The 15417-nt window shown below is 35.7% G+C and overlaps 1 protein-coding gene across 1 annotated transcript in view; it reads right to left on the bottom strand.

Moving 5' to 3' along the window:
- Positions 1-15417, bottom strand: part of LOC145687907 (centromere protein L-like) — a 31431-nt gene that overhangs the window by 11189 nt on the left and 4825 nt on the right. Inside the window, exons 2-3 of the mRNA XM_081761459.1 lie at positions 9932-10218; positions 5966-6539 (exon numbers count right to left, since the gene is read on the bottom strand). Of these exons, the coding sequence (XP_081617585.1) occupies positions 5966-6539; positions 9932-10142 (785 nt within the window). The 5' untranslated portion in view covers positions 10143-10218. The remainder of the gene's footprint in view (positions 1-5965; positions 6540-9931; positions 10219-15417) is intronic.

Below are 15417 nucleotides of genomic sequence, written 5' to 3'. Positions count from 1 at the left end.
GTTACCGTCTTTGAAGATTCACATCTCGGAGTGACTTAATGGTACGTTAAATCCATGAAAAAAGTGTAACATGGTGAAATGTAGTCTACCATGAGATCGCAATACTGGACTCCAATCACGCATTTCTCTACAACTACCGGAGGAACTATTCTTACCACACCATACATCTGCCGCCACCTACTTGTTGAAGACACCATCACGAGGTCTCCAGTTCCTTATAAAGTAACACGTTCACGCCCTCTACAGAATGGGTAAAACTCGTGACTCGTTAAGTCAGCAGACCTGCTTCCAGCATTCTATCGTCTAATTCATATGTACGTTGCATCAGGCGTGTTATTGGCATTGCCTTTTCCACTCGATTCGTAACAGTAGATGAGACCTGAGTCCATCATTACCAAACAGAGTTCAAACAAAGTTCCAAGCAGTGGAAACATCCTTTATCTTCCCCTACGAAGAAGGCCAAGTCAGTGCCCTCAAATGGAAAAGTGATGGTGGATTATCTTCCAAAGGGGCGAACAGTGACTGGGGAGTACTATGTAGGTCTTCTACAACAACTGCTTGATAATATTCGGCAGAAGCGTCGTGGGAAACAGAAAGCGTTTGTGTCTTTTCATCAAGACAATGCTCCTAGCCACAAGCCAGTCATCGCAATGGCAGCAATTCACGATTGCGGCTACGGATTGGTCCCCCAACCACCTTATTAGCCTGATTTGGCACCTTCTGACTTTCAACTCTTTCCAAAACTCAAAAAGAAGCTGGAACGTACTAATTTTGACATTGATGATGACGCGTAGATGAAATTTTACCCACCTTCCATAAATCATTTTTTAATAAATGGGATTAACGCACTTGAACATCGATGGACAAAATGTATTAACTTGTCAGGGGACTATATTGAAAAGTAACACCATCTATAAACTCTCTGCTGCTCCATTCATAGGTAGGCTTAGAACTTTTGTAACAACCCCCGTTATGTACACACACAGTTACTACAAATTATTTTCCTGAGTAGGATCACTCGTAACTCACGTTGAGGCATTCAGTGATATCAATGGAAACAGAAACTTAAAATAATAATAATAATAATAATAATAATAATAATAATAATAAAATAAAGTAAATACTCGTTTGTAAACTGCCGCTGTTAGACAGTTGGCCACTATGATTATATGATACGAGACAAAATGGCTTCCAGAAGACATGAGAACATGTTTCGATTTTCAAGTCAACCAGACTGTTAGCGTGCAACGAATTTTTGAGGAAAAATTGGTGAAGATCTACTGACTGAGATCATACACGGTATTTACTTTGTAAAGAAAGAGGTTGCAACTGTAAGCGAAAGACCACCGACGAAAAACCAGACAATATCTGTGGAACTTTCAAGCAAAGCTCTCAGAAATCCACTATCAGCGCCAGAAAGCTTGCAGCCAACTGTGAAGATTCTGCGCATGCGTTCGTGATTTTATTGGCTCTGAAACTGGCTAACAAAGTGAAGTGACTTTCTGTGAGTGTATGTGTTTAACGATGAAGCATTTTTTTTTCCTTTTGGATAGAGTGGGTGAACATAATATTAGCATCTGGGAGACGGGAAGCTCAAACCCCTACGAGAATGCCCATGCGCGACTTCCCAAGGTGGATGTTTTGAGCTATAATCCAAGAGAAACTGAACGGCCTCTTCATTTTCGACGAGGAAATAATCACGAGGATTTCGTATCTGGACATACTACAAATATTGCTTCTGCCGCAGCTAGACAAGGTTTCACCTTCTAACAGCACCGGATACATTTCTTCCGATTCGCCAACAATTCTGACATTTCAAACAGGTCAGAAAGGAAATCAACAGGCAACTACGAAATACATAATCATTTCTATCTGCCTCTGAAAAATGTTTAAGTTATTAAGTTTTTATTTATACTATTTGTACAGTCATGTCCAAAACGATTGTCGCATACCTATAACTGTCTTCTTGTAAGAATAAAATTGGATAGTGATTTTGCAGGGTGCTTTTAATACTGATACTATGTGTATAATCGAGAAATATATATTTGTGGCAAATTTCATAGGAAAAGAATTATAAATACGAAAATTAGAATGAGTAAAACAAAATGTTTCTAAATGGACAAGATGATTTTATTTTCGTTTTGTTGTTCTTATTTACTGCTCTTTTGACACGAAATTTGCCACATACATGTGTTTGCCGATTATACACATTCTAACATTATAAGAAATATCGGGAGAATTCATTATCAAATTATATTCCTACAACAACATATTTATAGACATGCGACAATAATTTTGGACATGAATGTACCTGGGTGTCATTAAACGTGACTGAGATATGTACGTTTGTAATCGGGAAGATCATTTGTAATAACTCTTTGACTGCTTGGTATATTTCTTCCTTTTCATTTCTTAAGATATACATATGATGTATATTAGGGTAAGAAATTTTAGGGTTGAATACAGTAGAAGGATCGAAGTTTGGTCGTCATTGGTGGTCTGGCGGCCGAAAATTTTGCGTCCTGAAGTACATAATATATCTATATTATAAAACTGAAAGTGACTATGTTTGTAACTCTTCATCTCTTGAATCGCCCGACCGATCTCGAACATTTTTTTCCCGTAGATGCGGTTCTGACCTGGGAGTGTTTTTAGCTATTCATTTTGACGGTTAAACTTAGAGGAGGGGGAATCATATAATATTAAAAAAAAAAAGTGAATAACTTAAAAAAAACAACCGATCCCGATCAAAATTTCAACATAGATAAGGTTCAGGAGTCATTTCACTTTCACGGAGCAATGTAGGGGAGGGAGAGATACACAAAAATCAATATATATATATATATATATATATCGATCTCAATCAAATTTTCAACATATGACGTTCGAATCTGTGAAGTGTTTATCATTTCACTTTGACGGTAGATCTTAGGGGAGGGCAGGAGAGGAGAGGAAATATATGGAAATGAATAAAACTCTTGAACCATCCGACCGAACTTGATCAAACTTTCAACATAGTTAAGGTTCGGGCCGGGGATGTTTTCGCCATTTCACTTTTGCGGTGCAGCGTAAGGGAGAGGGAGGGGGTATATGAATGTTAAAAAATAAAAATAAAGTGACTGTCTTTGCGACTTCATCACACTTAAAACCACCTGACTGATCTTAATCAAATTTTCAACATATATGAGGTTCGGACCTGGGGTGGTTTTTATCATATTACTTTTACGGTAGAACTTAGGGGAGGGGGAGAGATCTATAAAAATAAATAAAACTTAATCACTCTTGAACCACCCGACCGATCTCGATCAAATTTTCAACATAGATGAGGTTCGGGCATGGAAAGTATTTTTTATTTTTACTTTGACAGTAGAACCCAGGGGGAAGGGGAGGAGGAGATTTACATATAAAAATAAATAAAACTTAACTCTTTAACCACCCAACCATCTTGATCAAATTTTTAACATAGATGACATTTGGGCCTGGGATAATTTTTGTCATTTAACTTTGACGGTGCAATGTAGGGGTGGGAGAGTGGAGGTATATGTAAAAAATAAAAATGAAAGTGACTGTCCTTGTGACTTCATCACTCTTGAACCACCCGATCGATCTCGATCACATTTTCAACATACATGAGGTTCGGGCCTGGGATGGTATTTAACTATTCAGTTTGACGATAAAACTTACGAAAGGGGGAGGAAGGAGTTAAAAAAATAAATAAAAATCAATAACTCTTGAACCAACGATCAACCTCGTTCGAATATTTAACATAGATGAGGTTCGGACCTGAGATGTTTTTCTATCATTTCATTTTGACAGTAGAACTTAGGGTAGGGGGAACAGAAGGAGCAGATATATAAAAATAAATAAAACAATAACTCTTGAACCATCGGACCGATCTTGATCAAATTTACAAACTAGATGAAGTTTAAAGTTGAGATGGTTTTTGTCATATCACTTTGATGGTTTAACTTAAAGGTGATGGAGGGAGAGACATTTAAAAATTATTGAAAATGACCGATATTAGTGTCGAATCCATAGTTTTCGGGGTCGCTAAGATGAACAGTGACAATCAGGGTTGGCTGGTTTAAACCAAGGTGGTTTAAACCAAACAAAAAAGAACGAAAAATGCTTTAAATCGTGTGAATTTCATGATGACGTCTCCACATATGAAACCATTTGCATTACGTTTATGTACTTTTCACCTTTTAATTAAGGGGTCCCGTATTCAATTCTCGGTCGAACCACAACCCATCTTTCAAGTGTAAACCAAGTAGCGATTCGAGGTGTCCCTTTAAGCGAAAGTCTTCTCCGTGATAACCTTGGTATTTCATAAGGATGTTAAGCCTAAACATACGAAACGAATCCAAATTATATATTTCTACTTGTCTGAATGCTTGTTGTTTTATAAAGAAGCCAAGGTTGCTTAAATATATTAATAGAAATTGGCAAAATTTATCTACTGCCTACGCAGCTTCCAACATCAGTTTGGATTTGACTTTGTTTTAATTTTATTGAATGATATCTACATACCAAATTTGTAATTTAATACCTCAGTTTTAGCGTAATGATTATGATACGTTGATCTTAAAATTTTATATACAAATACATTTAAAGTAATAACAGGATTTTCTCAATGGCTAAGGCGGGAGTTTCCCGATTTATATATAATTGTATAATATTTTTACTTGTGTAACTGTTTATCTTTTTGTCCTTCTGAAATGACTCTTGACAATTATATTAACAACTAGGCCTATGTAAAGATCAGTACAACGTATTTTTATCAGGAGTCCTTCGTGAGTGAGTGGGCAATCGCATTTGTGACCAATTAGTCCCGGTTTCATTTCGGAATGGACAATTTTTCTTGGATGAAGCCGAGAACCGGTTTGGATTCCGCTTTAAGCTATGTCACCCCTTCCAGCATACCCTTGTTGTTGCATAATAACAACAAACTAATTTCTGTCCATATCTAATGTAAATACATAGAGTAAATTATTTAAACCAAAAAAACCGGGTTTAAACCAAAAAACCTGGCTTTTTGGTTTTTTCAATAAAAACCATGGTTTTTGCGAAGCCTGGTGACAATTCTGATGCCATTTAAATCCAAATTAGGCCCCACAACTTGGGGGTGGGGGAAAGGGATATATAAAAATGATCAAAATGACCAATATCAGTGTCGAATTCTTAGTTTTCGGGGTCGCTGAGATGAACAATGACACTTCCGATACCGTGCCCTGCAACATGAGGAGGGAAGGAGGATATATAAAAAATCATCGAAAATGGCCAATATCAAAGAGGCTTTAGTAATAGTAAAAAGTGACTGACTAACGGACCATACTATTTTTTTTTCCTTATTTAACCCAGTGTAGCGGGTAATTGATACTAGTTTCTTGTATATACGTATAGAATTTTCATTTTTACAAACTTTTCTAGCATCTTGTGTACCTAATCATTATCATACATCGTCATTCAATAGAATCAGGGGATTGGACGAAATCTGTGCTGACTTCTTGTCACCAAACGAAATACACGTTTCTAAGTAGAATGTGATTATATTATTAATGTTTTTGGAATCAACTGTTTTGAAGGTATACTAAAATTCGTCTTACTATCGTTAATATGACTAGTAAAAAATCGTTGAAAAAATCGTCCTTCATTTGATTTTTATTTTACGTATAAATTACGAACCAAAGGACTGCACACCACATTATTTTACATGCTTTGTATACCGGTAGCAGGTCACGTGATCCAGATTAGATGAGTCTGGTTCAACTCTTACGATATATACGTGTCCTTGCCATTGATTTCTCAGAGAAAAACCAAATGAAGAACAAAATTCAAATTAAATTGACATAATCTGAACGTTTGTTTAAACATGTCGATGAAAAGATATACTTGTAATACTTTATTATTTCACAGTATTAGTCCTAAGAAATATAAATAGAACGAGAGACCGAAACTTACTTACTTATACCATATATTCTCCATATCATCCAGATGCGATCTGATTATTATATAATCACCGGACAAGTCGCCCATTTTGTGATACTCCAATTTCATTATGGGCGGATTTCCTTTGTTCTGAAAACACATATATATGCAACACAGCCACTTCATATCAGAATGAGAAACTATTAACGGAGAAATGCGGCAGTCGAAAAATTTCATGATGATCCCATGTACTGAAGAAATAATTTTCACACTTCCTTGACATAACACCAACGTTAAATTCACACACTCTTCGTCCTTGCGATTCACGGCACCCTGTGATGTGAAGAACCCTACGTATAACACTTTTTCTTGGCTTCGCACTTTTGAGAACACTCTTATCATTACCCCATCTGGATCTAAAGCCGTGCATTTTAGATGACGCAACTTCAAAAACTCACTCTTATAATGTGTAGCTTCACTGGACTCATCATCCTGCCGTGAGAGCTCTTCTGCTAGTCTGCGACTATAGTTTTTGAAACATTTTTCACTATAATTGAAATTATAGAAAGGTGCTGTTGACCTATACAGTTTCCAGTTTGCTTTCGTAAGTACTGAAATCAAAGGTAGATGATTAAAATTAATATACTAATAATGTAATTAAAATATTCCCTATTCACTGATGAGCGCTATAAGATACATATCACATACATATATACATATAACATACATACATACATCACATACAGAGATACATATAACTAGTAAACTTTCATCTCTGTATCCTATGAAATATGTATAATAATATCGGTTCTCTCTGGAACTTTTATTGAGAGTTCCCTCGCTGGAAAACTTAAATGAAACACGACCCTCCCCCCCACAAAAAAAAAAAAAAACTAATTTTCTTTTGGAATTTTGTTCATGCCATGTAAATTTCAGCTGAGAATCTCATTATCTTTTATTTTTTAGAAGTGTTCTTACAAGAATGATGAAAAATGTGTCTATCACTTCTAATGACTTTCTGTGAATTTTACTTATTGAAAGAATTTCCATGGCCTAAAAAATTCCAAAACTGAATACTCAAACTTAATTGTTTTCCGGATCATCCTGTTTCATTTAAATTTTCCAGCGAAACAACTTTTAAAGATAAATATACAAAGACACAAAAAGGAGTAATGGTGTTGAAGAAGGTTCCAGAGAGAACCGATATACAGAACAATTTAAAAATATTTCACAGGATACAGATGAAAAGTCTACCATTTCAGAATTCCCGTTTATTTGACGAGCACGAATTCCCTGACTTACAGGTTTTCCAGATAGGGGGAATCCTTATATTTAAAATATCTCCTATTATTTGCGTGAATGTTATGATTAATTTTAAAGAAAATAAATGTTCAACATATATTTCCATGCAATAGTGCATAGACAGTGTACGAAAAGGAGGGACTCTATATTGAGAACAACAAAATGTTCTAACAAATGGTCTAATATGTTCAATTGAAAAGCTAAACGTGGAGGAAAATGTATGATGAACATTCCAAAAGTATTTAACTACACAATAAAACCGTATTACGTGTACAAATTCCTCTTTTGCGTCTGTATCTGTCAAGGTTTATACATTGTCTCGCGTTGTTACGAAAACACACACACACATATACATATATATATATATATGATACATATACATATGCAATGTTTATGCTTTCTCTCTCTCTATTTGGGGTAACCTTCTGCGAAAATTTTAATCATGAACTCTTTCATATGATATTAACTTCAACTTTACTGACCTTCAAGTTCCTTATAACGGCCAAATAATTGGTATCTTCTATATATATTTTGAATAACAACTCCGTCATCTTTCATCTGCAGAATAAGGCTTTTATTCAATTATGTAAACGAAATAAGTCACATTTTTTCATACTCCTAGCGGAATTACGTAACCAAGTAAATATTAAAATGTAAAATTCTGATGCGTACGATTCTTCAGTGTCATAAACGAATCACTTATTAAAACGAAGATGGAATCTTAATACACAAACCTTAATAGAAGCATCTAAAATCTACTCACCCACTGACTAATTAAATATTTGTTACAGATTCTCAAGGAATTTCGGACTCTAAAATGTATCCTGAACAAATTTTAACTGATATATTTCTCTTATATGACTGAATAAAAGGACTGTTCTATTGATGAAAGATACAGAGTTGTTATGCGAAACATGTAGAAGAAACCAATTATTTGGCTGTTACTAGGAACTTGAAAGCAAATACAGTTGAAGTTAAATTAGATAAATGTTCCTTACGTTCTATTAGTTATTGTGCAACAATCGATTCACGGTTCCAGGACTGTTTTACCCGAATGTACAATGCATTTTAACTGGCATTTATTTCTTCGTAACATTTCTCGTTTTCTATTAGAAACGCAGAAGTTAAAATATTCTGAAATCATTAATTTTCTTTTTGCAACAAACAATGTGCTTTCTTATTCAAGAGAACAGGCAGATGTTTTCGAGGCTATTCGTCGCCAACAAACTCTTGATAAGACACAAAAAGCGTGTGAACACAAGTGTTTTCGTGAACTTCAATGTGTAACTGGGCAGAAAGTTAAACGAACGATACCACATTCAGAACTGCCAATTTATTATTATAGGGTTTCTATAGATCTGGAGAAATCTATTTCCCTGACTTTCATGACAAGTGTCGGATGACGTTGACATATAAATAAGGAATAAATAACGATGAATATTTATATATGAGAGCATTTATTCTATAGAGAAAAATAGTAATCAAGTGCTCATACGTACATCTCTCTTACCTTCCATAAAAATTTGAACAACGTCCATTATAATGGTTGGCTAAGGAAATTGGTATACAATTAATGCCAGAAAACTTATATTTTATAAAATTTCCCTGATTTCCAGTCTTTTTCCCTAAACTTCCCTAACCTGCACCAATTTCCCTGACTTTCATGACCAGTAGGAACCCTGTATTATTTCTCAAACTGATTTTTGTGTATCATTAATCCGAAACATTTAATCAACTCACTACACTTTTCACTGAAGTTAGTTGGAAATATTTATAGGGGATTGCGAACAGTGAGAAATTCTTGTTGGCTATCTTCTCAAGGAGGCAAGGTGCGTAGTGAGTTTCAGTGTTGCTCGAACTTTGTATCTCAGCCTAAATGAAATAATCGTACATTTATATAGATTTCTTACTAGTAACATCTTAAAGAGACTACTACCAACACCGAGAATTTCCACGTAACGCTCAAATCTAATGCTGAGAAAGTCTGCATTTCTCAGGACAGTGAATTCGTGTACTTCGTTATAGAAACCTCGGTAGGAGTTGAATCGTTTCCTACGTTATTTCAAACTGTATAGTATGAAATTGCTGTCAATCTGATCATCAGAGGTTTGTGGTAGTCCAGCTACCCATCTTCAAGACGCTTGGAGGGCTAGTAGAATTATTATGACAAGAAGTGGAATTCATCGCAGTCTTGAATAATCACCAATTCCACCTACAACAGTGATCTCATGAATTACATTTCCTCTCACTAGTGAGGCGGATGTCAGCGTGTTTAACGAATACCAATTTGAAGTGTACAATTCGAGAACATCAGTGAAAGGGGATAATAAAAGTGATAAAATTTTAAGTGTTTTAATCTCATACATCTTAATATCGCGCTTAATGCGTGAAAGTGTTCGTTTATATTTTCACTTATCATTTTCTGGAAATATACAATAAATATTTAGTACCCAGATAACGAATTTGAATTTGTTTAACGTGATTGTTGACGTGATTGATCTACCCACTACATCACTGCATGTATGACATTCACCTGTTTGGGAAGAAAAGAATCTAAACGACTCCCTATTTAAGATTTACATCTACTGTCTTTTCTTACTATTATGAGTGTTCAAAATGTCCAATTCTCCGACCAATCAGGGTATTGTTTGAGAAGGACTGGGAAGTAGTAAACGATTACATTTGGTTTCATGTTACTTACGTTGAAAATCAGCTTCGGCTTCAGCGTCGTTCACCGCATCTTCATCAGTATAAAACGTGTATTCTTGTCTACTTAGATAGGGTGTACACTGAGTTAAATTGCCCAAGGTATCTGATTTCCGTAGTTTTGCTGGCCTATTATGGGAACTCTGCTGCTGACTTTTCCTAGAAAGCTTTCTACCAGATGATGTTTCATACGAATTGTTCATCATCTATTATACAAAATTGTGTTCTTCGCCTTTATCATGGAATTCCACTTTCTTCCTTTCCGCATAGTTCTAAATATTTCTAGAAAGAGATGGACAACAATAAAGAAAAAAAGATATACAGACTGTTCCGTATATATATAGCATTTTATACATTACATTACATTTATAGGAAACCTCAAAATATTCTCTAGAACACATTATAGAATGTCTTGTTATACTTCTGTGCTCAAAAATTTTGTCGCTACATGTCAGACTATTTGTTTAAAATCTCCACCTGTAAGAACATTAACCATGCATAAAAGGAACTCCTAATGCTTTGAAAGCTGTCACTCTATTAGCGATCTTTCTATTTATCATATTATGTTTGCACGAGGGGGCTTTGTTACGTAACTCACCGAGAAATAAGTGTGGCCGAATAGCACGTAAGGTTAAGGTCCCGACGAGAATATGTATACTACAGAAGGTTGTTTCATTCTTATGATACTATAGTTGCACCCTTCTGCTCAAGGTTGTAAAACGCTTTTTCAACCATCGATCACTGATGATGAACACGATTTTCGAGATTCTATTCAGCACAGACTAATGCAGTGTAGCCCGTACTCATATTTGCATACTCTTCAGTTCCTTAAGTGTTATGGCTTTCCATTTTATTAAGCCATGGGTTTGGCGATTTAACTAGGATGTATCTAAGTTGAGTTGAGTTTAACGTCCCTTTCAGCAGTGAGGTCATATGAGATGGAACCTACTGACTAACGTGGAATCCGAACCACATGAGCTCCCGTCGGGAATCGAACCCAGATCTACCACGCCTGAATCTCCAAAGGCGCGTACGCTAACCGTTTAGTCACGAAGGAGCTTTAGGATGTATCTAAATAGGATGGTCCTGATATCTGTCTCCTGTTCCATACAAGCCATGACCCCCCCCCCCCTTTGTTTTGGGGTGGTGCTAGTATTGTCGTAGTGAATGTGAATTTTGACGGTCTTATTGCCACAAAACAGGATCATGTTGGCAGATGTATAAGACGTGTTGTTATTGTAAGCATGTTTACATTCACATTAGACACTACTCTGTGTATATGAAGTTCACTTCATAAAGAAATTCGCCACTACCATAAACTCTTAGGGAAAATTTTCCCTGCACGTGTGAATCCATTGTACATGCTTCTTTCTATCGATAGGACGGTAGTACATCACATATATCTGCTTTGGCCTGGCCACATCTTATCCAAGTTATTGACATAGCTCCTTTATCACCGGTTGGTAGCGCCCGTATAGGTGTTTACATGGAGTTTTGTGGCTTTGGCCTATTAAAACGAAACACCACAAAACGTCGTGCCACAATACTTAAGAGACTGTGGAAATTATTGAAGAATTAGCGAGCCAAACTGGATTAGACTGTGCTGAATAGAAGCCTTCTTTAATGAAGGTTCCAATGTCGTGCAATTGTTCATTGCCAGGGCCATCACACCGAATACCGTCAGTAGAGAGGACGGATATTACAGCGTATGGCAGGCGGTTGCAAATCACTATCACTATCATTCTGTATGTGTAATGCTTCCTTATGGAGGATTACATGGAGATAATACTAATAATGTCTAATTTATTTATCTCGTCGAGTGCATACATTTATTCATTAGACAGTGCACAGTTGAAATGTGTTACCGTAGTTACAGGAGGAAAGAAAATAATTTCTACCAACGAACCCAGGTATGGCTACAAAAGTTACAGGAAAGAATTTCCTGACTTTTACCGGTTTTCCTGAACATTTTTAAAAAATTACCCTGAATGTTATTTAGCCACACAGACTTTCTCACGTTGATGAAAAAACAAGACCAAGAAAACAGACAACACTGATACAAAATCGTTCTTGCATTTCTTGTTTCTTGTCGTCGATTGAAAGGAGTATTTATTGCAGATAACATCTGTTTCTTATATCGAAACCAGGGTGGAAAAAAATCACGATTTTTTCAAAAAATCATTTTTGTTGATTTTTTTGATTTAAATCAAATCTTTTTCTTCGTATAATACAAGTCGCGAACTGAAGAAAAAACATCAGGAATTAGTATTAAATGTAAATTATGCCATTTAAGTGAAAGTATTGGTTTTAATTTTGAATTAATTCCCAATCGTTAACCTATTTCAATCCCAAACAATGTTTCTTAAGCATTAAGGAAAAAGTACAGCAATGTATATGAACATGACACTTTTCTTTTCACGAAAGTTACTGATATTTGGGAGGGGCATATTTTTAAACAATTGGAACTAGCTAGCGGCACGAAATACATAGAAAGTACATAAATTTCGCCTGAAATTAACTAACTAACTCTATGACCTATGAAACCCAGAGGTTCAATGCCATGTTCACAAAAGCTTCCTGACTTCTATCCTTAGTCAACTGAATCCAGTTTCTATTTTGTATTCTTATTTCTGCGAGATCCATCTTAATATTGTCCTCCCATCTGTGCCTAGGTCTTCCTAATGGCCGTTTTCCGATTGGACTTCCAGTTAAAACTTTGAAAGCTTTCCTACTTTCTTCCATTCTCGCTATATGTCCTGCCCACCTGAGCCTCCAAGATTTGATGACCCTAACAATGTTTGGTGAACAATATAAATTATGCAGTTCCTCATCATGAAGTTTTCGCCATTCCTCATTTCCGTTCCTTTTGGTTCCGAATATTCGTTTCAGGATTTTATTCTCAAATACTTTCAGTCTGCGTCCTCCCCTCAGCGTAAGCGACCATGTTTCACAATCATACAGCACAACAGGCATAATTATCGTTTTATATATTTTAAAGCTTCAAATTCCTCGACAGAATTCGAGACGATAAGAGATTTTGAACTGAATAATAACACGAATTCCCTGCTTTTAGTCGATATTTAATTTCTTCGTGAATATCGTTTTCTGATCCTATATATTAGCCGATGGCAGAACTTTCTTTGTCTTTATGCGATGAGCTTTTGTAAGTCAAAAATTTTCTGCAGGAATTCCAAAATTAAAAAAAAATCAAAATGATCAGTTCCAGCAGAAGAAACACTTGTGATTGTTAAAAAATATGCTTTATGTGACGTGAAAAACAGTTCAAATGCGAGTTGTCCGTGCATTTAAGACATCTATACATAGCAGGCACGTTTTTATATTTTCTGTTGGCTATTTTATTTCCTCTGACAATTTTTCCTGCACAGGCGCGGCAAATTTTCTGCGATCACATCGCAGATCGCGGCATGTTCTGCAATGGGGTCAAGTATCCACTTTATCAAAAGTATTATTCGATAATTTAACGATCCAAAATTTGTCGTATTACGATCCCGAGGAACTTCTATGTATTTAGTACATACATTTAGCCCAAAACTTTAAAATCTAATTTTTTTTCTTTTTTTTTTTTTTTTGTTTCGCAGAGGGTATCGGACCCCTCTAAATACGCCCCTATTATTTGGAAACAAACAAATAGACGTGGACACAAAAGAGTTTTCAACTTAAATGTCCATGGTGATTTCCCCGTTGGAATAGAAATTTTAAAACCTTGTGTTGCAAAGAGAAGAAGGCAGGGTTCACCCGTAACCCGTTCAAACGGGATTTTCCCTGATCGTTCCCTACATGATACTCGTTTTCATATAGTGCTTACATACATTTGAGTCTCGTTGTATTATGATTATTATCTTCCATAATCGTAATAACAGAAGAGAAAAGGGATTTTACTTACTTTCACTTTAAATTAATTCATTTCGGAATTTGATTTAAATCAACGATTTTTATTTAAAAAATCAAGTGATTTAAATCAGACTGATTTAAATCAATACATCCTGATCGAAACTCATGCTTTTATTTCTTCTGTGCTCAGAAGACTCGTTTGTTTTCTTGATACACGAAGGTACTAACTGTTCCTGATATTGAAAAGGACACGGCCATCTGCATATGATTTTACCTTTCAAGTGACTTGTTACCGCTTGCCATCCCATGCCACTCAGCGAAAAGATCCCTTCGCAAATGCAGCAATGAGCAGAAAATTTGTCATATTATACCTCCTGAATCCATGATAAAGAATTCTTTAACAACCAGGAAGAACTGAACGTGATCTTGGAATACGTGGAAACTGGCATGTATGTTAACTGCACAGAAACACTGGATACAACGAAACACCATAATTACTACCTCTTCACTTTCGATCCTGCTTCCGCAACTTGAACAACCACGGTAAACCATCAGTGATGCTTAAAAAAATAAGCAATAAATTTATTAGAAAGCTGATACAATGCACATCCTTTTCTTCTTAACCGCATTGTACATCATCATCCTGTCGTATATAAACATCTGTTGTTGACGATTGTCTACAGTATTTTTATTTTGTCATGTGCGCCGCCTCGATCCCCTGCATCAAATCAATCTGGATTGTATGACTGCACTATATGACTAACATGAACTAAAGCACGCAAACAATGAAACACGATCGTGCGCTTAATATAGGATAAGAAAACGTATACACTTATTCTCAAGTTGCAATTTACACATTTGAAATTTCTTGTAATAATATTCTTTATTAATTTGTATTAATTATTACTTTCGCACATTGGCTCTTTACAAAATTCTATTTTCCAGCAACGAATACTATCGCGAAAGAAAATTAAATTCTCACACTAGAAAGCGAAGAGAGAACACCTTATTCCTAAGAAAAATAAAATAGTGTCCCGGAACATTTACATGGGTGAAAGAAGTCAATCACCAAAAGATTGTGATTTCACAATTCCTGAGGCGCCTTACAGTTGCTGACAGGTGAAAGCTTTTTGTTTAAATTTTATACTTTGCACTACACCATTAGCTTAACGTCCCACAAACGAGATGGTAACTACTGAGCTACTGATATAAAAACAAAATGAATGCAAATAGGGAAAGAAACGGGAGAACCCCGAGAAAACCAGCCTATTTGGTGTTTGCCATAAAACCCATATTGCGCACTCATGATTTGAACACAGGAACTTTTACGCCACAAATGAACGCCCTACTGACTACAAAGTTACTAACAACGTGCGAAAATATTTCAAACCTGCATAACATCTAAAACATGATCGATCCCTTACATCAGTTTACTTCATTGAATGTAACGCATGGTAATGAACTGTCAGCAAGAAAGAATCTATCTGTTTCTCTACTTCCAAAACCCAAGAATTTTGGAGAAAAACAAGATAAAGAACATCAACATATGAACACGACGGAAATCTCATTTATGATTTTCTCCCCACAGTAAAGGCATAAACATATCAACATTAACACAGGAATTACATC

The sequence above is a fragment of the Thermobia domestica genome, chromosome 1, assembly GCF_964235325.1.
Source record: "Thermobia domestica chromosome 1, izTheDome1.hap1.1, whole genome shotgun sequence".
NCBI lineage: Eukaryota > Metazoa > Arthropoda > Insecta > Zygentoma > Lepismatidae > Thermobia > Thermobia domestica.
The sequence above is the reverse complement of the archived record's forward strand: the minus strand, read 5'-3'. Positions and strand labels throughout refer to the sequence as shown.